General features: G+C 35.7%; 1 protein-coding gene across 5 annotated transcripts in view; it reads right to left on the bottom strand.

Annotated features, from left to right (window-relative positions):
* The window catches only part of LOC111424479 (ELKS/RAB6-interacting/CAST family member bruchpilot), a 29,865-nt gene extending 7,641 nt beyond the window's left edge, over window positions 1-22,224 (bottom strand). The window contains exons 1-9 of one of the 5 annotated variants that reach the window (XM_071198234.1): window positions 20,699-22,224; window positions 4,247-4,396; window positions 4,065-4,161; window positions 3,588-3,643; window positions 2,423-2,585; window positions 2,307-2,350; window positions 1,638-1,964; window positions 229-1,188; window positions 24-176 (exon numbers count right to left, since the gene is read on the bottom strand). In XM_071198234.1, coding sequence (XP_071054335.1) covers window positions 24-176; window positions 229-1,188; window positions 1,638-1,964; window positions 2,307-2,350; window positions 2,423-2,585; window positions 3,588-3,643; window positions 4,065-4,161; window positions 4,247-4,396; window positions 20,699-21,418 — 2,670 coding nt within the window. In that variant the 5' untranslated portion in view covers window positions 21,419-22,224. Of the gene's footprint in view, window positions 1-23; window positions 177-228; window positions 1,189-1,637; window positions 1,965-2,306; window positions 2,586-3,587; window positions 3,644-4,064; window positions 4,162-4,246; window positions 4,397-20,698 lie in introns of all 5 variants that reach the window. The other 4 variants (XM_023058016.2, XM_071198233.1, XM_023058017.2 and 1 more) reach the window with 4 other exon arrangements.
* Window positions 22,225-26,289: the final 4,065 nt, after the last annotated feature.

The raw sequence follows: 26,289 nt of genomic DNA, 5'->3' as shown, positions 1-26,289 counted from the left end.
AAAGGTTTGATTAAGTTACTTACTTGAGATTTCTCGTATTTATCTCTAAGCCGATCTGCTTCTAGCTGGATAGAATCCTTTTCCTTCTGTATACGAGCAGATTGGCCTAGAGCCTTGTCCAATTGCGATTGGACATTCTCGAAATCGTACCCTTGTTTTTCTTTTTCGAGTTGCACCTATTAATAAACGTTTTTAAAATTGAAGATTTGTGCTAAAAGTGAAACTTACTCGTCTGGTCTCTCCTATAGCTTTGTCCAATTTCTCCTGTAATTTGTCGACCTCCGTCTGCGCCTTGTCTAGAGCGTTTTGTAATTTGTCCTGTTGAAGTTGCGCCTTGCCCAAGGTCGCTTGCGAGCGCTCTAGTTCTTCGCGCGCCTTCTCCAGCTCCATAGCTGAACGATCTTTGTCTGCGTGTAAACGGGCCATGTTGGACTGAGCCCTCTCCAATTCCTCCCGTAAGCTGTTCTGTTCTTGATGGGAGTTTTCTAAGCGAGCCTTGAGGCGGTACACTTCCCCCTGGGACTTTTCGAGCTTCTCCTGCAGTGCCGTTGCTTCCGATTTGGCCCTTTCGTTATCGGCCTGTGTTACCCTCAGCTCTGCCTGGCAACGTCTCAGGTCTGCCGAGGTTTTATCTGTTCTATCAAAGTCGAAATCCTGTTGGGATCTTCCAAGAGAATGGGCCCTTGTAAACGACGTCGTTTGCGACCTATCTAATTCCTGTTTCAACCTTTCGTTTTCTAACTCGAGGCGAGCCAGTTTTTGTCTTGCCTGATCCCAATCGGCTCCGCTTCTTCCCACTTCTATCGTTGCTTTATCCAATTCCGCTTTACTCTTACCCAATTCAGATTGCGAACTTTCCAATTTCGCCTCCAATCTATCTCGATCAGTTTGAGCTCTTTCCAAACGAACAGTTAACTTTTCTACTTCACTATTTAAGGCGTGCAGCTTCATCTTGTACTCGGCCAATTCCCTTTCGTGCAGCTCCCTTTCTTCTGCCTTTTCTTGTTCCGCCCGATCGCGTTGTTCACGCAACTGATTCATTTGTTTTTCTTTGTCCCCGATGGCCTCTTCCAGTGACGATAAGGCGCCCTCGGATGAGCAGTGATGCGCTTGCATGGCGTTGAGACGAGCACGCGCCATGTCCACCTGGTTATCTTTTTCTTTCAGTAAGTCTTCAAGATTTTCTATCTGTTGAATGATGTGACTGAATCTCAATACTACAACTAACGGAGCGCGACAAAAACATGCCTACTTCTTTTGACACTTCTTAATCACTGACACCACCAGATTAATAACGAAGCAACAATAAAATAATTAGATCGTAACTTATACTATTCGTGAAGAATTTATTAAAATTATCAAATTGTAGAAAATACAGTAAGATTAAGATTGAAATATTTTAAAAGAAAAATAGTTAATGTTAATTAGAAATTGGAGTAAAATAATGGATTAGTTTTTGTCAGTTGTCTTTGAAGCATGCCTTTGTTGCTTTTGCTACTTACTAAACTAGACATGTATCTAAATGATAATCAATTGTGAAATATGATGAGTAGTAGTAATCTTATAATTATAAACGTTCATATTTTTCTAATAACAACATTAACAAACATCAATATTGTATGGTTAGAAAAGGTTACCTTTCTTTGTAACACGTTGATTTTTCGATCTTTAATGTCCATATGCTCTCTCATTTCCGCTAATTCGGCTCCGGCCCTCGCCCTCTCCTGTTGATGTTGTTGCTGCTTCTTCTCTATCTGTCGGTTCTTTTCCTCTAACCTCTGCCTGAGTTCCTCGACGTCCGCCTGCAGCATGTTGTAGTGTTCCTCTTTAGCACAGAGCGACTCCTTCAGAACGCCGATATGCCGCTGGTAGTCCTGGTGCTGTTCCTCGAGCGTTTTCATCTTGGCACCCATCGCTAGGATCTCCTGGTCGCGCCTCTGGATCTCCATGCGAAACTCGTCGAGCTGTACCAAAGTAGACCAATTGCATGCACTATCCATGCGGGGAGATACGTGCGTGCCAAGAGACAATGAGGTGGTAAAAGTACGCTCAGAATCGTCATCGGCACTCGCCCGTTCGAACGCGACGCGATTTGATACGGCAAAGGGTGGCTGTAGTAGTACTAGTAGTAGTTGTAGTAGTAGTAGTAGAGGTAGAAGTAGAAGTAGTAGTAGTAGGAGGAGAAACTGTACTTGTACTTGTCGTTGTCGTAGCGTTGGTCGCGTTAGAGTCTTTACAACTAGTTACAGTCTACCGATAACGGTGCCGTCTTTCCCGACTTGGACATCGTTCAACAGAAAACTTACTTGTCGCTTGAACGGGGTGGGTGGCGGCAAGGAACCGCCCCCGAAGAAGCCGCCGCCGCCGGGCATCGGCTGCGTCACGATTACTTGACTGGCCCCGACGATTTGGTCTCCGAGCGCACGGTCCAGCTCGCTCTCCAGTAAATTCACTTCGCGCTCGAGTGTCGCGATTCGAGCGTCCTTCGTATCTAGCAGGACCTTTATTGTGCTACTGGAGGGCGAGGGGACCAGCTCCAATTGCGTTTGCAGGGTACGCAACGTGTCGTTGGCCGCGCGCAGCTCCTGCAGACAACCAAAAGAAAACCAGGTATGCCCCCATAACTATACACGTCGACCTATTAATTTTTTTTTAATTTGTTCGTTATTTCGATTCGAGTCGTTTCATTCGGCTTCGGATTTTCGTTTCGATTTGATTCCCTTCGCCCAACCGATTTTCGTTTCGGCTTTGCTTTTACCACGCTCTCTGTCCCTCACAGGCACCAAAACGCAACAATTGTCAACAAGCACACGCAAACTATCACGACCACGAGACTCGACGTTATCTACCGTGCACACACCTATTTAGGTTAGTTAGGTTTGTGAAGTGATTGACTTTGGTTCATGCGATACATACATCTTAAATGAATGCCACTTTCGGGTTTCAAAGCTACTATTAACCTCAAGAAGATATAATTTAAATCCTTCAAGTAATTGATTTAGTACCGTTTTGTATCAAAACTGAAAATATCAGCAATCTATAATAAATGAATTACAAATATATAGTTATGGGATTCAAAAAATATCTTCGTGGAATGAATTTGAAATGTTGCAACTTTTAACCTAAAAAGGTTATTGAAGGGTGTAGTGAAACCCGAAAGTATTTTCTTTCATTTTAGATAACACCAGCCGTGAAAGCTTACGTACTTACAATAACATACGTTTTTATTTTAATTTAATGAAATCGCGTTTCAACCAAAACATATCATCGCAATTCAAATCAACTAAGATGATTAAGAAAATTGGTAACCTTCAACCTTCTACAACGACTACTATACTCGATGAAAATTGCGATGATAAAGGAAAAATAGAATACATTTCAAGAAAACCCTTTTAAACATGTTCTACTTTTCCAACATGACGAATGTGTATTAATAAGTAATAACTACGATTGAATAGCGTTGAGCAAAATATCCCGAAATGAGTATATAAATCAGTTTGGCGGGAATTTCGCGCAACGTTACCCCTCGGACGTCCGGAGAAAGTGTCCTAAGGACTTGTTACGGCTCCGCACGTAACGATAAGCACCTGTTTTTGAGCCATCGCTTGCATTTGTTGGAACATCTGTCTCTCTTCCTCTTTACCTGGAACAAAGCCAACACCACCGGCATTAGTCGTCGTTCTTTAAAGTCCGGCTCAAACACCGAAAGTCTACGGGCTCCTCTAAAAGTCGTAGGCTCATTCCTCATTTCAAACACTAAGTATGCATTTAAAAAATAATAAATAAAATGGCATGTGTGTAAGAGCGAAAACGCACTGTAACTGTATGTAAGACTCTTTCTTTTTGTAATACAATAACCTGCTACTCTGCCTCGTTTCTTTTCTCTTTTATATATTATTTCAACGATGGTGATCGTATAACATAATGTCCGATTGTAGTGAAAAAGATGTGGGGAGAGCGCGACGGCGTACATCGCAGTGCTGGAGGGAATAATAAGGGGAAAACGCTAAGCGTGAATTGTCAAGGGGGCACAATGAGAGACGGCTAAGAGCGATAGCACTCACCCATCCCCTTGTTCTGCAACATTTCCAGTAGCTTTTTGATGCTCTCATCGCGCGCCTGCAACGTTTGTTTTTGCGTTTCAATACGCAATTCCAATTCCTAAAAATTACAAGATTATTAAAAAACATATCATTATAATAACACAATAAAGTAACAAAACAACAAACATTCAAATTTTACTTACTTTTATTGTATCCCTGAGTATTGCTATTTCTCGCGTCAAGTGTTCATTCTCTTGGTATAAAACTTCCATTTGTTGTTGAACTTCAATACTGGGACCACGAACTCGCATTCTTAATTCTTCTTCTAAATTTCTTACTAATAATGCTTGCCTCTGTAACAATTGTAATAAGAGATCATTAACTACGGAAAATTATTAATTATATTAGATGAAATAATATTTGTAACAAAAATTATTCATGAAAATGGATTGCAACTTTCACTTCTATTTGTTTTTTATTTAGTTCAAAAGATATCGAAAGGAAGGCTAAGGTCCGCTTTTACGTATTTCCGCCGGGACTCGATGTTGGGAGGGGGTAAATAGTACAGAGACATTCATAAATATCTCACGACGAATATAAGTGGATCCCTACTTTCTTTTTTAATGTACCACTTTCGTATTATTATACTCATATCGTTGAATACAAATTTGGCGCGAAAACGGGTTACATCAAGTTCTTAATATTCACCTAAACTGTAATATACTATAGCAGGAGTAGGAGCGTCTGGCCGAAACAGAACGCTATAACGGCATGAATATTTTAGTACTGCTTTTAAATGTCTCTATTAGCAGAAGCGGATAGCAAAGAACCAATTTCTGTTAGTGAACTTAGTTTACTGTTTCCAGATCCAAAACCATGTGAACCCAATTATGATTTAACCTAATTTAACTCGACCCAATTGTTAATAATAGCAAAAACATAGGTCGTTAAAATCTTCGATTTTTGTCATGAAAATTAGATTTTTCTCAAAATGTACAATATTAAGTTCGTATTAGTTTTGATTCTATCTTTAAGAAGGCAACGTTTAGATCAAATTAATCCTCTAAAAGAAGTTTTTTATTATTAGGGTTTCATATCTTTAAAGTTTATCATTTTCGACTGTTCATAATCAGGCACTTATACTTAAATAGATGAGTTGCCAGTTCCCTTCTGAGTATCCAGATTGCGGTTTGAAGTAGCATATCACGTTATTTTCATCATACGAGGAAACGTAATCCAAGTAGAACAATCATTTCGATGAATGTGCGCCGAATGTAAAATCTTAATACAACAAAAAAAAATTTAATGGGTAGCTCAAGATCTAAAGAAGATCTGTCATATGGCCCGGGAATCGAGGATTTCATCTAGGTTTAAAATAAATAAAATTATTTTAGTGTAAAGTGAGCTCAAAACTTTAAACACTTTTTACTCGGAAAAAATGCTTTCAAAATCGGTGCCAGAAATATCTCCTTAACTATTGGACCGAGCGGAACAAGTTTGCACAGTTATGCTTCACACAATAAGTTATTGAGCTTATTCGTTTCTGAGAACAAATGGTTTAGAATAGTACTTATAAGCAATTTTTAGTATTACAGTACTTTTTCACTGTTTATTGAAGCTTTGCGGTACATAGAAGAGAAGTCCTACAGCCTTGATTGCTTTTGAAGCATAACTTATTAATATAACATTTTCTTCAAAACCAAAAATAGACAAATCAGTCTAGGTTTAGAAGCAAGGAAGGAATCCCTATTTATTTTAAGATGCTAATATACGTAAGACTTTTCTCTTCATGAAATCTTTAATAAATTCAATAGAAAAGAACCATGTATCCAGATATTGATTGATTTTGTTCACGTAAAAACCTTGGGCTAGTTATGACAATTTTAGGTTGCCTGTAAATAACATGTTCTCTATTCGTCATAAATATATAGTTTGGACATTATATGAAGTAATAACATTAAGTGTCAATACAATAACCATCGTAACTTTAAATTTTATCCCTATATGTACAGATAGTAGTATAAAATATACATCAAATGCATCTCCCTGTCGATGACGTCAAATTACCTTCTCCCCCACCTTTTTCCATTATTCCAGATTTAGAACGTACTATTCTTACTATAAGATGAGCCAAAATCACTTTCACATTTCTTTTTTAAGTACATTGCATAAAAATTCTCTGCTACATTTAAACAATACTAACACTTTATATGTGTTTAATTAAGTACTTATTTATTTTGATGAAGCAAACGAGAAATGACACCGGTCGTTTCACTCCTGATCAATATTTCGCTTGTAAAGTAGGTCACGGTAGAGTGTTGCCGACGTCGTCGTCCCATCAAACTCGCGCAGAGGCGCCGTGACTCGCCGTCCTTTTTGAAACGCTACCGTCAGTTTGCGATCTCATAAACGTGGAACGCCACGGTCCATCGGGAGTTTGCTAATCGGAAAAATCGACTCGATTTAGCAAACGATTTCGTTTCTCTACCTGTTACGTGTTTTCACTCTATTTGTAACATTTACCGTTAGAGTACAATTTGTACACAGGATACATTGAATGAAGTAATGAAGGAAACTAAGCACAATGAAATGAGAACATTACAGAACATATGTAGTACAAAATAGAGATCAAAACAGAACTGCAGACTATATTTTATGTTGAGTAGATTATCTTAAGAAGTAAAGATGAAGTTAGTATCTTCTTATTCTTAATTTTTATAGACACTAAAATAACGATTTTCATACTTACAACAAACCATATACAACGATTATAAGGTTGAAAATAAAAATATGTAACGACATCATTATTTTTATCGTTTTCAAACGTGTTATTGTGAGCTTCCACTAACTGTTTTCCAATAATGACCTCCCAAACAATAAATTTATCGTATTGTCTTTGCTACTTTTGATGGAATCGATGGTATCTGAATTAATATTAAGAAGTGGCAATAATTGATAAGAATGTCGAATAAAAAAAAATCCTAAATTACTGTGTTGCATGTTAAGATAATTTTGCAAATTCAAAAGGTAGTATAATCTGATTTGTGAACGAAATGTTATGTGTTATATCGTGAGCGACGATGCGTGTAATAAACCTCATAAATTCTCATAATATTTCAGTCACGTTTTACATGTAAACTTCCCACGTACGAGATTTTGAGTACGAAAAGGGAGGTTGGCGAATTAGAATTCCGGGAACCGGCGGCTCCGCCATTTTTGCGTATTAGCGTCCAAGGAGGGTTTCTCGCTTCCTTTGGATGCTTAAAACGTCTAAGCCCCCTACAGTAAAGTACGCCGTAAAAGTACCGAGTAGATGCTTTAAATTCTAAGATGGCGCCATGAAACTTGCAGTTCCGTTACTGGAATTATCTCGAGATATAATGGTGAAATAGGTCAAACCAATAAAGATCCGAAACCGGTCAGACTGTGTGGCGTCTTGTCTCGTTGTCTAAATTTTCCGTCGCAGATGTAGGACATCGAGGGTGGTGGTCTTTATTTAGACAAACCCCCCTTCTAAATAATGAACGGGGAGAACTTTAACCTTTAACATTTTCGGATGGAAAACTCGATGATAAATTAAGAATGAATCATTTGTTTGGAATAACAATGACTAGGAAGAAAAATAAAATAGGAGTCAAAATAAATGGGAATTTATTGACGTGTTGTATTTTTTTCTTTCTTTTCTTATATTGTTCGCGATTCGGTATTGATTTAGAGAAACTTCAGAAGGAGGTTTCTAGGGCCGGCAAATCCAATGATTCCCTCAGCTTTATCTTTTCCATTTGGAAGCCATGTTTTTCCGTATCGATCCGTACGAGAACGGACCGACCGCTTCTCGTGTCGGCTCCAGTTCTTCTTGAAGGTGCACCCCGAGGAGAGCCCCGAGCAGTGCAAAAAGGTTTTCGTGTTCCTCTCTCGGTACGCCTCGACGGACCCGATGACGAGATAATGTCGTCGCCGGAAAGATGGCAATTAGGCCGTCGGTCAAGTCCCACATAATGAAAGTTTGGGCCAGGAGCGCCGGATGTAGGTCGTCTGCCGGGGTCGACGAACCAATGTGCCTTCTATCGATCGCGGATTTACTACTGTACTCCCAACACGTAACGTAAAATTCTCATACATCCAGCCTCTCTGTGATATGTATAATGTAGTGATTCAAAAATCAGTTGTTGGGAAAGTTACAACACTTAAATTAAATAATAGTCTCTATATGTTTACTTTTTTTTATGATAAGAAATGATTATATCGTATGATTTAAATTCGGTGTAACAATTATTTTTAATTGGAAATATCGCTTGTGAGTGACAAATTGAGCATATTAATATGAAGAGATGAAAATGGTATTTTCACGTTCTACCCAAAATACCTTATATCAATAAATGTTACAATTAAGATTTGTTTATGTGTTAAATGTCATTTAAACTTCAAATGTAAACTTTTTAGATTTTAGTAAGATACCTACAAAAATCTGCGTACAGTATGTAAAATGCAAATTTAAACTATATCGAAGTCGTCTAAACAAACAACACAAAAGTTTCATATAGTCGTGCTCTAAAGCCTAATATGCAGAAAATCTAGACAAGGTGGCAATGTTTTGATTTGCTCTTAATCGTAATTTTGATTTTTGTTTGATTTTCGAATTCGTCGGTCTAGTTCTTTCCAAATATGCTCTATAGGATTTAGATCCAATCATTGGTGTAGATGGTGAAGCTGTTTCAGTACATTATATAGCAACCAATACTTCACATTTGTAGTTGTATGCTTCAGATTATTTTCATGCTGAAAAATTCTGTGATTTCAAAACTAAGAAGACGTATACTTTACAGCAAACTATAGCATAAATGTGAATAGATATCCTATTATAGATCCTATGATCCATAATACCTTCAGTAAATATGAATTTTCTACCTTAACTGCTGACATCGCATCGCACCACCAGGTTTTACAGTACTTACAATAGCAAAATTTAAACGTTTCTCAGCGTTAACTTTAGAGATTAACCCCAGATCTGGGTTTATAACATATCTTTTCAGATTTTTTTCAAAATTGTAATAATATTATATAAAAGCAAAACTCAAAATTTGTAGAGTGTATGAAGACTTTTTGATTGATCTCTGCGGTCTCAATAAGACTGTCTTTAGTATTAATCATATTTATTTAAAAACGACAGGTTTAAGGATTGGTAACCTAAGCATGTAGTAGTTTTTTCATTAGTGATGTAACGTTGGTGTATTATTGTAAATTATAGAAGTGATGCTAGAAAAGATCTATTTCAAAACTTGATTGAATTCAATTTAAACTTAAATTTATTAATAATAGCAATCAGTTTTAGCGTGTGTGATTCCTATTGTTAAGGAATTATTTGGAATTCCGAACGACAAAGGTTCTTTCATATTTAATGTTACAGATCGTCTCGCCAACAAATCAAAAAAAATTTCATGATAGAAAAATTACGTTCGTAATAAAACAATGGTTAGATGCACATTTAACGCTTCAACGATGTCTTGTTTGTTCTTGGTTCATTTACTGCAAAGCAATGTTTCAAAACAAATTAAAATGTAATAAACAGTATCTTTGAAGGTGGTATTTAGTTGAGATTGGTTTCCGAGATGTTATGGAATTGGAGGGGAAGGAGAAAATTAAAAGTTTGTTGTTCTGGTTAAACCTGAAAATTTACGATGCAAACAACAAAACCACACACAGAAATAAATATAGGATAACTGGGAATGCTTAGAAAATTTAATATTGAGTACGAGAAGAAAAGTGTAAATAGAATAATAACAAAAAATAGTCATCATGGTGGAGAGAAGAGAGAAAAAAAAATCAAGTAAAGGTGAAGAAAAAAGAAGATGACAAAGAGACAAATCATAGAGACAACTATGGAAAAAACGGAAGCGTTCTTAGCTTCGTTCTGTGGTAAAAGACCAATTGCTGCAATAATTCTTCGGCGATTGTTAAATGATATGATGTGGGTTATATTAATGATATATGCATTGACAATCGCCATGTCTATTAGCTAAATTGCCATTTGTTTATATCTTTTAACGGCAAGAAGTATCCACGACCGTACGTAATTCATCGTTTTTGTTAATTCATCGTTTTTATATCCTTTTAAACATTTCCGCCTTTTTAGCTTGTAGGAAGCTAGTACTTTTAGCATATTTATCTATATTCTTCCGAAAAAGTTCCTACTGCAATTGTTTCTTGCTTTAATAACTTTAGATAAAATTATGGGGATGAATATCAATGGTCTATGTATAATGTAAGCCTTTATTGAGAAATGGTTGTACTATTTCAATACACTTTCAGTAATCCACAAAATTTCGGATTTTTTCCTTATCTGGAAATATATCTTGAAAAATATTGAAATATCAAAGAACCCATAGCATAGTGTTTGCAAAAAGTGATGTACTTATAATATCCCTTTTAGACATATGCTTCATTTAAAGTTAAAGGAAACTACGTCTGATTTATTTTATTTAGTAGCTTCTACTATAATATTCCTAAAACTTTCAGTAAACCTTGTTACCACACTTTAAAACGTGTAGGATTATGATTTAGTGTACGTAGGCACAGAGGATTAATAAACATTTTCACTTTCATTTTCATTGACACATTCATTATCGCCGTCATAAAAACAATTTATTCCTGAGATTTTAGGTTTTTGCAACCTCTCCAAAATTAGTTTTGCTTCTACTTCTTGTAGACTTGGTTACAAATGAGTGTAAGAAAAATTTAGCAAGAATGAGACCAATAATGAAGGAAAGATTTGAAATTGGTTAAGTTCTATATTTTAGGGATCATATATTAAAGGTTACGATTTATTTTAATGAATGTAAATAAAATCTCACTTCATGCACTTTTATCGAATAGGATCCGTATCCAATAGTATGGATTTGGCAATACATCCGAGATAGCTAACGCTGCATGATTACATTAAATTAAAAGCTAAAACCATGTCGATGAAAATAAAGGGTTGCACCATTAACTTTTATATGATGCTCCCAAATTGGCTTATATTGTAAATGGCGAGGGTATTTTTGATTCTATTACTTTATTTTCTTTTTTTGTTGGAATAGCTGAAATTTGTTTTTTAACAAATGAAGTCAAAACTGAAACATATATTAGTGAATTATTAAAATTAAAAACTTTTTGTCTAAAAATTACACACAAGAAATTACAGTGGAGATTACAAATAGCAATCCTTGCAGTATTTCTTGTTTTTTATCCTGCTTTTTAGAACAAAAGTCTTGGCATTGATGGTACATTTTTCCTGGCACATATTTGTTTCGTTACAAGATCCATGGTCAGCCTTTAAAAAAAGATGATATATTTTAGTTCACTTTTAGTTTGTGGAAACTAGTAGTGTTAACGTAGGAATTGTTTCCAGCAATATTTCCTAATTTCAAAAGAACTACAGATTCCACTTCTAGTTCATCCTTCTCCATCAACTATTGTCATCTCCAGTAATTAGTTATCTATATCTGTAGATAGTAAGGTTACAAATTTGTGCTATTTTTCTACATAGGCAGCAGCTCAAGTACGAGTTAGCTAAATACAACTCTCTCGTTTTAAATACAATTTCTGTGTCTAATAAAACTAAACTCTTCATGTATTGGAGAATATGAAAAGAAAATGAATAAAACGCATTTAAACTTTAAATTGAACTTGACCTAGCTACCAATTAAAACATTTTTTTCCTTTTTGTTAAGTGTGATACCATGAAATTTTAATATGAGTCACGATTGCTTGCGTTGGCGTCAGGAAGTTGGTGGTGGTGACTTTTTAAAAATTAACGTGTTTCGCTTCTGGGAAGTTTTCTACTTTCCGTTTGGTGGCAAATTCGTAATTGGTGGGTTGCGTGTTTCGGACTACAAGAGTGACATACAAAGAATCGACTGTATGTGGTCACGAACTGCCAAAGCTACTATCGGTCTCGATCGATCGTTTTAAATCATGGTTTGGTGGGTTTAAAAGGTAAACTGTCCGCACGAAATGTAGCGTTTTCAAATAAACTACGAAGCAAAACCAAAGTATATTTTAATCATTTTGTGAACCTTAACAATATTTTATTAAGAATTATAATTATAGATGCTTTTGGTGAATTGTTTACAAAAATGATAACAAAGCGTTAAAAGCGGAAAATTTAATTTCACGCCATCATCGAGTAAAACCGACCGTTCTCAAAACGCTAGAAAGCAATTTGCTGCCCGAGAGATGGTTTAATAACAGCTTAAAGTGGTCGTAATTTAATTTCGAATTCGTTTTCGTCTTTGCTTCTTTATTTTATCACCTTCCCAAAAAGCTCTTATTGCTCATTCTTCAACAAAATAATTGTAGGTAAACATTTTTTCAATTAGATTATTGTCTCAAAATAACTGATGCATAAAATTGTCATTCTATAACGACCGGAAGTTCTTGAATCGATTAAAAGACATAATGGCTTGTTGGCAAACTTACAAAACAAGACACCTTTTTAACCCTTGTAAAAAAGCTCTTGTTTTCGCGAAATGTCGGAAAGACAAGGTCATTTATTTCGAAAACTCATAACATCATCTTGGTCGGGAAAAGTTTTACGTAGCGACGAGAGTTCTTCCAATGTTAGAACGAGCCGTACTCGAATCTATTTTTAAAACTATGGTCATAGTTTATAGCTTGGAACGCTTAATAACGTCACATCTTTCTCTAAACTGTTTCACATACGTTATAAACTTAATATGTAACTCGAAGAGTTTTCATTTATTAAAAAAAGTTAATTTTGAATTAAGATAATACAAGATTTTTTGAATTATTTTAATATGTATTTATAACAATTTGATTCGAATCTATTTAAGACTGTAGTAAATAAATTAGTATCTTGTGAAAACTAATCGATATTAATTAGAATTAAATTAAATTTAATTTCATTAGGATAAATTTTAAATGAATTAATTAAGCAAGTCAAAACTTAATTAATAAATTTATAAAGGCTTCTTTGTCACTTGCACAAGTATTTTTAGTAATGTTCTCTACTACAATCTACTACACAATGTACTATTTTCACTTTGTCTTATCGTTGGACTTGATGATATTAACTCATCAAACTGGTGGGTGGGTTCTAACATAGTAGATTGTATTCATTACGTTCCAGTAAACTGACTGACTCGGCCAGCAGGCGCCGTTTATGCTCTTAAATTAGTTGACGTCAGCATCAGTTGCGCCACCTTAAAGAAATATTACAAATAAAATCTTCCTAGTTTGCTTTAACAACCTAAATATCTATTTCTCTGTATTTATAAGTTGTTAAAAATAAGTCAAGGTTAACACAACGTAAATAAATTGTTATTAAAAATTGTATACTCGAATCCATCGAGTACTCTATCAACAATATCCATTAATTTAGATCAATTATAAACAATTGAAAAAACTCTTCAATAAATGTTTTGATAAACGTTCCAATCCGAATGCCAATTAAGTTTAAAAATGGGAGAACTGTCCGAGATCTTCTGTTTATTTGAAGTTATTTGAAGAAATGTTTAGTAGAAACTGTCAACATAACTATGGGAAGAGTGATAGATCTAAAAGAACTTAATTAAAGTTTATTTAATAAGTTTGAAAAAATCGTTTGAACTCTATGAATTGTTTTACTTGTTGCTTTTGTAATCTTGGACTAAGCGTTAAAAACTGTTTCTGGAAGTGGACAGAGAGACGCCGTTTGGTCTCCGACTACCTATTTTTAGTACGTAGTAATGTGCAGACCGCATTTCTCCTTGGCATCCGGAATATTTTATTTACATTCAAATTTACTCTCAATAATACGCAACTTACGAAAAAGTTTACTCCAAATAAACGTTTAAATCGTTTCTTTTAATTGTATTTACCCGGCCACCGCAAACTAGGAATGCGTATTTAAAAAATAATACAAACACTTCTGTTTAATAACAAGTTGATGGTTTGTCCCATTTTGAGTCACTGTCAGTAGCTTGTTTATAAATAGAAGGGTGCACTGTTTATTTTCTAAGCGGCAAACGGTAAAGTAGAAAATAGTGCACATATCTTCACCGTTGTAACATCAGTTCAACGAATTTTTGAAATATAACATCTAAAATGGTTATTTTTGATTTATCGCTTAATTTAGTCTTTTTCATATTTGTGTCATTTTATATTATTGATAACTTTATACAAAAAGAGATTTGGCTATCTACCAACTCGAAACAATGCCAATAACCATACTAAAAATTGGGAAAAAATATTTAACTCATTTAATCATAATAAATAATAATCTATGCAAAAAATTTTAATTAAAAAGCTTTAATGGTTTTTTTAAACACTTACTAAAAGCAATAAGAACCAATTATTTATTCAGCAATTACTTATTTCTTTATGTGGTGTTCATTTCATTTAATAAAAGACACATTTGGCAAGTGTCCAACTCGAAACAATGCCAATACACCATTTGAAATATTCTTTAAAAGAATCCAGTATTTCTTTTAGTTGATCCATTTAAATAAAACTCTTTTCGGGATTGGTTATTTCTGTCTACTAAAAGCAACTTCATCTTGGGAAATATCTTTAAAACAAAGGTGGATTGAGCTTCTCTTTCTTGAAGTAATTGTAAAGATTATAAAAAAACGTTTGTTTTTGATTTACTTAAAAAGTGTACTTAAAAACATTTTGAGACATTTTAAATGAGTACTCCGTTCACAGTGTTTTTAATCTTCCGAACTTATTGCAGTTCTATGTAAATAACAGATGATGATTTTTTTTATTCCTTCTCATGTATATAAAGAGAAGGTATTGTAATCGTATAAAAATTTGACCTCGAGATTTTGATGGATCTCTACGTTTTCAGAGGCCAGGGGATCCATTTAGATTATTTTTAGTTTAGGTCAGCGTATATGTATGTATGTGTAAACACGATAACTCAAAAACACAATTAACTGTGGTTGCGAAATTTGAGAACTTTTGCACTAAATTCGTCAATCGGAGGTGGCGTAAATGTTGAGATACTCAAGATGATTTGCTCATTAGACAAAAAAAGCAAACGCGTTGCAGAATTCGTCATAAAAAAGTCCAGAAGAAATGTTCTAACTGTAACGTGGAATTGCACATTAAATGCTTTAAAATGTATCATATTAATGTTTAAATGTTTTTCTTTCTAACTGTAACACCTTTTTTGTGGCTTACACTTTTTCTGACATAAGTATTCTTTTTACGTAACTTTCTGAGATATTTTGAAATCAAAGAAAAGATAATTCCAGAATCTGAATTAAAAGTTATGATAAACGTGAGATTAATAGGCTTAAACTGTGGTCTTTAAACGGGCGTGGGAGGCTCACAGATTAGAATAAATAAATGTAATTAAGCAGTGCGTGAGATGGGTGTAATTGTACTACATTTTTTAATACTTAATATGGCATTCGAGCCAATCTAGCTTTAACACTTGTAAAATTCTACACTGTGTACGCAAACAGAATTTTGAAATTTGTGAAGATATATTGATTTTGAAAGCAGTGATTGCCTATATCTGTTTTTCTAGCAATTTGAGGGGATCAGATCAATTCAAGAACAATAAATCGCCTCGAAGTAATATGATGCACTTATTAACATCATTTCTGATGATTGAAAATGCCAATCGATAACTACTATGTACCAGTTACAGGAACATAATATCTGAACAAATAAATCTTTTCAAACAATTAATAAGAAATAAATTGATAACAACGTGTTGAATATGAAAAATATTCAGCTCATAGATAAGATTAACACCGCAGAGTATTACTCTAGAATTAATTCCCAGGAGAAGTCCCGACAGACGACGTATTGAATAGCATCAAAGCTGTTTTCGACGCTGTAGGGGTTCAATTAAAAAATCTTTCATTAACTTGGCGCATGGATTAGATACCCGACGTGTAAATGAGCTCAAAGATATCATTGTAATGATCATTATCCAGAAACACGAAAATGAAAATCTGCAGAATACTGTTAATTTATTATTCCAAGATCTTGAACTACAGTTTTTAATCTGAGATAAAATATTTTAACTTGCAAGGTTTTACTTGTTCATTACATACGAGTTTGATTTTGTAACTTTCATTTCGATGCAGCTAAACCTCGTCCTTTACCACCACGATAAATCGTCAAATGTGGAACTCAAATTCGCAAGAGATTTTAATATTCTTAATAAATGCGCAATGAACTAACTAATTTTGGTGTTTATAACTGTACCGCGATTTTTAAGTATAGTGTTGTTTAGTTTTGACCTCAATTTACAAAACATGGGTAACAAATTTTCAAAATGCAGAATGTAATGAATGGTGAGATTCAATTGATTTTAGGGATCGTTTTATGTGCAGGGTAATCCGCTTAATTGGTCGGTCGTTAAATGGGACATCCGCTTAATCGAGACAAAACATAGACTCTTTGTAGGTATTTTTTATTAGAATTTGTCGCGTTAATGGTAAATATTTGTTTTGTTTTTGAGGTAGAATAATCCACATTTTCGTTATAATTTGTGTAAAGTACTATCCACCCTACAACAACGTTGATAGTTAATAATGGCCGAAATGATTTATAGCCAGGATGATGATTTTATGAACATCGTTCGTTCATGATATTGAAACTTCGTTAATATGAGTAGCTAAAGGTTTTCCATTAAAATACTCCCGAGCTTTTACTAACTTTGTGTTCCTCGTGTACCCACTTATTAGTTTAACAAAAACCTTTTAGTGATACTATATATAACATTTTTTAATAATACAATTGACTGAATATAATTGGTTTAATTTTTGTGTATCCTGTACTCAATTCATTTTGAGTGTCAATTTTAATTAATTATGATTTATTATTGCTGTGAGATTTCATTATTTGATTAATTTAAACAACTTATTATAACCGATTTTTTTACAAAACTCTATTTATTGAGAACAAACGTATCCGTTGTGAAACTTGAGTAACCATTGTTCATTCTCCCTTAACAATAACCAACAATCGTACATTTATGCTGGGGTGTACGTGTGTATTAAATGGCGGCACGGGACGAGACGATGGGTTTTGAAGGGTATACGATAGGGGATCGTTTTCCGGGGTTTCGCTTACCGAACCGATTGCAAAACTGGCATTACTGCTTCGAACCGCCAGAGTATACGTCTGCCATGTATGTGTTTGTATGTGTAAATGGGGACGTTTCGAGTATCGGAGACTAAACAGAGCACGCCGAGTGCCCTACCGGTGATTGATCGTTAATGTTCGGGAAATTTACTCTGCCATTTCACTACTGTACACGTATTACGTCACCCAATGACCGATATACGTAGTATATGATACGTTTAAGGCGCATCTATTAACGTATACAACTCGGCAATATTGTTTATTAGTAATAACGCGCAATCGGTGTTGTAAGTTTACTATTACCACTTATGAATTATGGGATGTTCATTTAGACGTAAATTAAAGTCACTTTTACCATTATCTTGTACGATTAATCGATTAGTTGTTTTCATACAGAAACTTAATAAATGCATGTTTAAAACATGGTGTGTTCCCTGACGAATTAAAAGTTGCTAAAATATGCCCCATCTACAAAAAGGGACATCTGGAAAATCCAGCAAGTTATAGACCAATATCGATTCTCCCTACAATTTCCAAAATCTTCGAGTACGTTTTGGCCGACAGACTGACAAATTTTTTTAAGAAGACTGAGCTCTTCAATGATCACCAACACGGTTATATAAAAGGACGATCTATTACTAGTGGAGTTAATGAAATAATACAATCCATTATCAAGGCAATCGATCAGAGGAAATATGTTGAATTGATTAGTATCGATTTAAGTAAGGCATTTGATAGTGTTAGCCACTCGTATCTGCTATACAAATTGGATTGCTATGGTGTAAGAGGCACAGCCCTTAGCATGTTCACTTCATATTTGTGCAATAGAAAGCAAACGGTGATAATAGATGGAGCTCTGTCTAAAACGTATGATATCAACGTTGGTGTACCACAAGGTTCTATCCTGGGCCCTCTCTTGTTTGTAATTTATGTAAATGACATGCCTTACTCTGTACCTAATGACAATGTGTGCTTGTACGCGGATGACACCACCTTTATATCCACTGCGAACAATATGGATGATCTGCAAACTAAAACTCAGCTAACATTAGTAGCAGCAAAAAAATGGTTTGGTAACAATGGTTTAAAATTAAATGAAGAGAAGACTCAATACCTGCATTTCCAAAACAATGTTGGGGCAGAGAATAACAGCCTAAAATTTTTGGGAATTTATTTGGATAACAAACTTAACTGGCAAGTACATGTAGAGAACATTTCTAAAAAATTGAACACTGCAATTTATACCGTAAGGAGAATACGAAATGTAGCCACCATCTTTGCAGCGCGACTTGCCTATTATGCCAACTTCCACAGCATTGCTACTTTCGGTATATTATTCTGGGGAGCATCGTCTGCAGCAGAAAGAGTCTTTCTTCTCCAAAAAAAGGCATTGAGGGCGCTATGCAATCTTAAATCAACTCAAAGTTGCAAACAATATTTTAAAGAGCAGCGTATACTTACCATATATTCAGTATATGTACTAAATTGTATTACAGATATGCGACAAAATATTGATAAACATATTGCCAATAATGAGAAGCACGAATACAACACTAGACAAAAAGAAGAACTTGCAATACCGATGCATCGGTTAAAAAAGACGCAAGACAACAGTATTTTCTGGGGTATTAAACTGTTTAATCACCTTCCCCAGCGCATACGGATGCTACCACAACAACGGCTCCAGTGTGTAATAAAAGAAGCACTAATGGAAGCACCATTATATTCCATTGAAGATTTTTTTGAAATAATTTTGTAAATAGAAGTATTTTTGAATTGAAATATTATTATGTTGTTACATTTGACTTTGTAATATGTTATTACGGTAATAAAGATTATTATTATTATTATTATTATAAATATACTCTTTAAGCATACTCTTTGCCAACACCGCATTTATCTGCCAGATAAATATAACAAGAAAATATTTTGATTAAATTAATAGTTAGCAAAAATAAACCATAATAATGATACTTGAAATATCCTTCAAAACTACATACCATAAATCTCATACAACTCCAACCATAGTGACGAAACTACTATGTACTTGCACTGTCCCACATAAAATGCAACATAGCTTAATAGTAAGCAAAGTAAACGTTCTTATGATAATCCTGAGTTTTCGGCCGTATTAAGTGATGATGATTTTAGTTCTAGGTCTTGTGTTAGTTCTAGTTTTAGTTCAACAAACAACTACAACAATCTAACGCTGAATAACAGCTAAAACTAGAACTATCACCAGAACTAATACTAGATCTAGAACTAGAAACATTCGGGATTAGCCGTCTTAAGAGACGTACGGCTAAACCCGAATGATTCTAGTTCTAGGTCTAGTATTAATTCTAGTGATAGTTCTAGTTTTAGTTCAACAAACAACTGCAACAATCTAACGCTGAATAACAGCTAAAACTAGAACTATCGCTAGAACTAACACTAGACTGAGAACTAGAAACATTCGAGTTTAACCGCACGTCTCTCAAGACGGCTAAACCCGAATGATTGTACTTCTAGGTCTAGTGTTAGTTCTAGTGATAGTGCTAGTACAGTATTAGAACTAACACTAGGCCGAGAACTAAACACATTCGGATTTAGCCGCACGTCTCTCAAGATAACTAAACCGCAATGATTCTAGGTTTTGTGTTAGTTCTAGTGATAGTGCTAGTGTAAAACTAGAACTAACACTAGATCTACAACTAGAAATTATGTGGGACAAAGTAAGTATGGTTTCTATGGAAATATATTTTTGTATACAGCGTGTCCCGTATCTTCCGCATCAGAGCATTATACGCATTATAGAGTTATAGAGCATTATAGGTTGTAGGATACATTATTCTGAAGCGATCTTTCTAATAAAATTTTTTCGAAATGTTTATAATAACCGCACGGGAACTGTTTAAAGGAACTGTTTTTCGTCCAATCAGCAGATCGCAAATCAGACTCAGGTAATCGGTGCCACCCTCGGCCGGTTCGCTACGCCGATGATAACTCGTTTCCCACGTGTACTCACCAATAGATTCGTCATGGAAAGAGAAATAAACTTTTTCGATGAATCAAAGTCGTCCGTTATTGGTCGTCGTTAAACAGTTCCCGTGCGGTTATTATAAACATTTCGAAAAAATTTTATTAGAAAGATCGCTTCAGAATAATGTATTCTACAACCGTATAATGCTCTGATGCGGAAGATACGGGACACGCTGTATTGCATTTTAAGTGAAATTCATTGTATTGGTTATTTTTTTTGATTCTTATTCCGCTAGTTTTCTGGATTTAATCATTTGCCATATTAAATGTTGTGGTTGTAAATAGTTTTAATGATTATTTCTTAATATACTATATTGTTAGGTTATGATCAGAACCAGTGGGGTAAGTAGCGGGTGTTTTAGTTTTTCGATCGATGAGCGCGTCCTACGCTTTCGTCCTCCCACGCTTTACGCACTACGGCATTTACATGGATTTGCTCCGTTTCCATGGAATTTTTATGATATGCGAGTTTTATGATAATATGTTCTATGTATGTGGATATGTATCAAAACAAATAATGAAAGTAGTGTAAATAAAATATTTACCTGATTTTCGCTGCTAAGTAGTTTGAGTTGTTCGTTGATCATATTGTACTTGGCGGATTCTTCCTTCCGTAACGCCCTCTCCTTCTTCAGTTCTGGACTCCAGAAGGTCTTGATCGAGTGCATCGACGATCCGAGCTTCTGGTTGGTCAGTTCTAATTCTTTTTTAAGTGTTCCGAGCTCCTTTTGCAGGTCGGAGTTTTGGTGCTGAAGCTCTCCGAGAAAGGGTTGATGCGAGACAGGTGACTGTCGTGCAGATCTGCCTCCGCCGATATACGGATCGTCGTCAAAGTACAAACTTCTTTCGAGCGATCTGTCTCTTCGGTCCCTTATCGGCAAGAATTCGCGATCGTGGTCGACAGGCGGCGGACCCCTGTCCAGCGATTGGTACCGGACGGACATCGGGTTCGAGGGACGGGTCGCACTCCTCGAGCGATGGTGACCCCCGACTCCCGGTCCGACGGCCAACGGTCTGCCGCGCTCCTCGAGCATCGGACTACCGAGGTCCTCGTGGTAGTACCCCCCCTGGTACGACGTGGATACGACGTGATCAGGAGACGCGTTTCCGCTTCTTGTCTGGCGCGGTGCTTTCCTGCCGACTCCGACGCCGACGCCGACCGGGCTACCGCCCGGATGGTACACCCTGCTCGGCGACCGGTCCACGGTGGGTAACCTCACGCCCCTCGGGGACCGGCTACCCCCGACGTACGCGTCGCGAGACATCTCATGGCCCGCCAATACCGACCCCCGTCACCTTCGTCGTCGCCTTTGCCGCCTTCGTAACCGTCATCGTCATCATCACCGTTGATGGACCCGGAACCAAAACCGCCGCGGTCGCACCCGGCATCCTCTCGAAACAGTCCCTTTCCTCCTCCTGCTCCTTTCGGTCTGTCTTACCACCGCCGCGCCTCCTCCGCCGCCGCCGACTTGACTTGACCCCGCGACTCAACTCGACTTGACTACTTGATCAATGAATCGGCTCGGGCCTACGCGGACCGTACACCGTCGCGACGCGCCGACGCACTCCCCCCGTTAGGGAGAACGGCCGAACTAAACTACCTATAATATTGCCACCGCAAAACCGCGCGGTACGCATTATTGCCTTACCGCTATATTTAATAAGCTATTATTTTTTAACACTACTCTCTTTTCCTTTTTAATCGATTATTGATAACTATTACTATTTGCATAAAAAACAATTGATCGATGAATTAATTATTTTTTAATTATTTAAAATTCTCTTTTGATTTTAGGTACATACCTACGGCGGAGGTTTTCGCGGCAGCGTTAAATATATGCGGGGGACGACGCGTCGCGGTAAACTGACCGAACGAACCGCGGCGAATTAGCGTCGCCGCGCGCTATCCTCTTATTTTCGACGTCTTCTCTCCCCCTCCCGACGTGTACGTTTTAGTTTTTGTCGGTCGTACGCGCGTCTATCGATTCGCTCCCGTTGAACCGACGTCGTGTTCCGGCAGGGGAGGAGAGAGCGTGTTATTTGGGTCAGGAGCGAGTGTATAGCCGCGTCGCGACGCCGACGTCGAGAAAACGTTCGCGCTCTGCGTGTGCGCCACTCTTCGATTACGAAAAAACCGGTCAATAATAGTTACCGAACATTCCGCTTTACTGAAATGCTGAATATTTTACAGTTTTCAGAATGTCTTTTAGAAATCTTACTCCTATTGGCCGACAGAGGACGCTACATGTAGTACATCAACAATGTTTTAATTTAAACAATCTATTATTTCGCGTAGTATTTTTATTATCCTTTTTACCCTGAAGTGTATATCTAGATACATTTTTTTGGGGTGATTTAAAAACTGGCTAGTTAAGTACAGAATACTCATTCAAGAGTAATAAGCTCGTAATCGGTAGTTAAGAACTCTTTTAACTAGAGGGCACTGACTGATTAGGGCGTTAAAAAGGATCCTGTGCAATCTAAAATTTTTAAATATTTTTTAGAATAGAGTAATTTTGATAAATGCCCTTTATTGGACCCCAACTCGGTTGTGGATTACGAAAAAGCCACTTAAAACAGGTCACAGACAAGCGAAGAGTATGATAACTCCGTCGCAAAGCAAAACCAAAGAGGTTTTATACCTCAGTAAAGAGGACGTAAGGTCGCTCTCAGGCTTCCTGATCCGCCATGCGCCTCTAAAATACCATCTCTTCAACATTGAATAAGTTGAAGATCAAACTTGTCGACTTTGTAACGACGAGTCGGAGACTGTTGAACATATACTGTGTGAATCCGTCGCCTAAAACACAAAATTTTCGGTAAAGTATACCTGACACCTACCGACATAAAGGAACAAGACCATGGAGCAATACATTGGCCCTAAACTTTTGGAGTGCTTAAGTTACAATAGATCTTATAGGTCGCGTTGACGAGAGGGGCCGCTCCCCTCAGCCTAACAGTAATCCTAATAAATAATAATAAGTAATATGTATATGATGACTTACGTTTATTCTAATTGCTATACTAATTATCTTATAATATACGTATACTTCCAAGTTTAGAAGAAACCATCGCTATAGAGAAGGGCTAAAATAGACTAAGCATGCTGAAACCCTTAGAAACATCCTCAAAACAATATGAATGTGACAGGATAGAAGCACAGCAAACCAAATAATCCATATTATTATACCGGGTGTCCCTCAAAAGTGGCTCACCCCCATATTTTTTTTTATTATTAGTGATATAAGAAAACCATTTGGAATGCATAGTTAGGTCGCTAAAACGGATTATTACGACATGAAATCATTCTTTTTGTACTTCCGGTTATACCGGATGTGAGTACTAATTTCGCTATTTTTTTAAATCTATAATTTTTTTTTCTTCAGTTGAATAGACAGTATAATTTCACATAACTTTTACTTGAAAAAATTTTCACGATCACTTATAATTTTTGAAAAAAAAAATATTTTCGTTATTTTTTAACGTTTTAGTACCTTCGGAAAATGTTAATAGTACAAATTACGTTATGTCCCTCTTGATTTGCTATTCCTCGAGCAGTGATCACTGCTATGCTTTAGTTAGTGGTTCTTTTTTAATATTGGTGTAAATTAACAGTTGTATTAAATTAGTTTTAAAAGAAAAACGCTATCCAACAATTAAATTTAATTCAATTGTAAGTTCAAAAAAACTAATTTTCTAAATTTTCAAAATGCTCCCGCCTCGATTTTGACATAATTGTATCTTGCGTATTGTCGATCTAACGACTCGACGTTATTCCTGAGGAGATTTTTAGGTAATACAATTTCTAACTCGATTTATTTTCAAATACCTCACGAGACCTTACTGGTGGTATACAGCTCATTTTTGATTTTGCCCCATAAAAAGAATCTAAAGGTGTGAGGTCAGGTGATCTGAGAGGTTTTAACCAAAATAAAGTAAACAATCCAAATTATAATGTACAATGGACATTGTAAGTAACTATCAGCTACAGAACATTTAGTGTAAAAGAACAAAAAATAAAGAAAAAGATAAAAAATCAAAAATAATTGAATTAAACTTAATTGTTTGATCGCGTTTTTCTTTTAAAACTAATTTAATACAACTGTTAATTTACACCATTATTAAAAAAGAATCACTGACTAAAGCATAGCTGTGATCACTGCCCGAGAAATAGCAAATCAAGAGGGACATAACGTAGTTTATACTATTAACCTAGCTACTATGCGTCAAAAGTTGTAATACATTTTCCTAAATAACGAAAGGTACTAAAACGTTATAAAATAACGAAAATAATATTTTTTTCAAAAATTATAAGCGATCGTGAAAATTTTTTCAAGTAAAAGTTATTTGAAATTATGCAATCTACCCAACTGAAGATAAAAAAATTATAGATTTAAAAACATAGCGAAATTAGTACTCACATCCGGTATAACCGGAAGTACAAAAAGAATGATTTCATGTCGTAATAATCCGTTGTAGCGACCTAACTATGCATTCCAAATGGTTTTCTTATATCACCAATAATAAAGAAAAATATGGGGGTGAGCCACTTTTGAGGGACACCCGGTAGATAAAAAAGTTGCGACAAAGTTAGAAAGGAAAAAACACTACTGGAATACATCAAGATAATAGTTAAAGAAGTGACTAAAACAAAAATAAACAGCAAGAAAAACTAACTGTCTGGTTTGATGACGAATATAGACAGGCAATAGAGGGGAGTTATAGGGTACATGCACAATACATACAAAGGAGAAGCAGAGGAAGACAAAGTGAGTTTAACGAAGTAAGACGAAAATCAGGTAAAGCACAGAAGATAACGGGGAATGAAAATAATCTAACATATAGAACAAAAGAGGACTTTGAGGAGGAAAAACGTCCATCCTTGCAATAAACGTAGTACAGTGTGTCAATTAATTATCGTACCCGCGCTGTATAATACTGATTTGCGTATTGCAATACCAATACTGTGATATTGGTTGCATACTTGTATTGATGACGTAATTATAAGACCTGTTATATACTTCTTTTACGTACATACTGGGGTGATTAAATAAAACAACACAGGAAGAGTATCAAGTCCAGGGAGAAAGGGAGATTACCAATAAGACCTGTCAACGCTAGAATGTATGGTAAAATATCGGTGCGCGGAAAAAGCTCGTATTAGTATAGATTATACTTTAGATTGAATTATACTTAATTTAGCTCAAGTAGTTCATCGCAGAGAATATAGATCCAAACCACATACATACGTAATATAGACAGACTTCGCCAAGGAGTTTGATAGATTGTTCATGGAATGCTCTTTTTCGAGATTAGTTTAGATTACAGCTAAGGAATGCTAGGCAAGTTTAGTTTTATGAGAAATATCCATGTTGCAAGTAAAAATGAAATTTGAATATGAAAATAAAAAAAAAAGAGACTAAGTCCCCCAGTCTCTTCTTCTCGCTCCGCCAAGATGGTCACGTCTATTTTTTGATACTTAATTTGTTTCGTTTTCATGAAATTTTTATATTTAACCATCATTTTTGTCTCATTTCATTGTAATTTTATTATACGCATCACGTTTTATATCTCCTCCATTTTGGTTTTTTATATAAATTTTACGATACATTTTATGTTATGGATGCTATCTAAGATTTTTAAAATTTACACCTTTTCAAAATTTTTCAACATTTCAAAATTTTTCAAATGATTATACCTGTTGGTTTCACTTTTTGACATTTTCGGCTGAAGATGAAGTTATAAACTTCGAAACCGGTCCCGATTTAAATTAAATAATTTTTGCAAGTGCGAAGTTCATATATTGCGTTTTATTTTCATATTCAAAGTTAGTTTTGTTTACAAATGTCAATCAACCCAAGAAAGAATGTTGGATAAGGTTACTTTTCTTTTGAACTGTCAATCATCCCGAAAAAGAATGTTGAGTAACTTCGAACTTGTTTCTGAAGAAGGTTGGTACAACATGGTATCCGAAACGTCAAAAATTTTTTTTTAAAAACGCACGGCTTAGTCCGAAAGTAGCGGTCTAGTGTTAGCTCTAATGATAGTGCTAGTGTTAGTTCTAGTTTTAGTTTAAAAATTAAGTAAGGTCAGTTTTCTTTTGTAATGTCAATTGCACCGGGAAGGAATGTAGAGT

The sequence above is a fragment of the Onthophagus taurus genome, chromosome 7 (assembly GCF_036711975.1).
Source record: "Onthophagus taurus isolate NC chromosome 7, IU_Otau_3.0, whole genome shotgun sequence".
Taxonomy (NCBI): Eukaryota; Metazoa; Arthropoda; class Insecta; order Coleoptera; family Scarabaeidae; genus Onthophagus; species Onthophagus taurus.
This window is presented reverse-complemented; position numbering and strand designations above follow the sequence as displayed.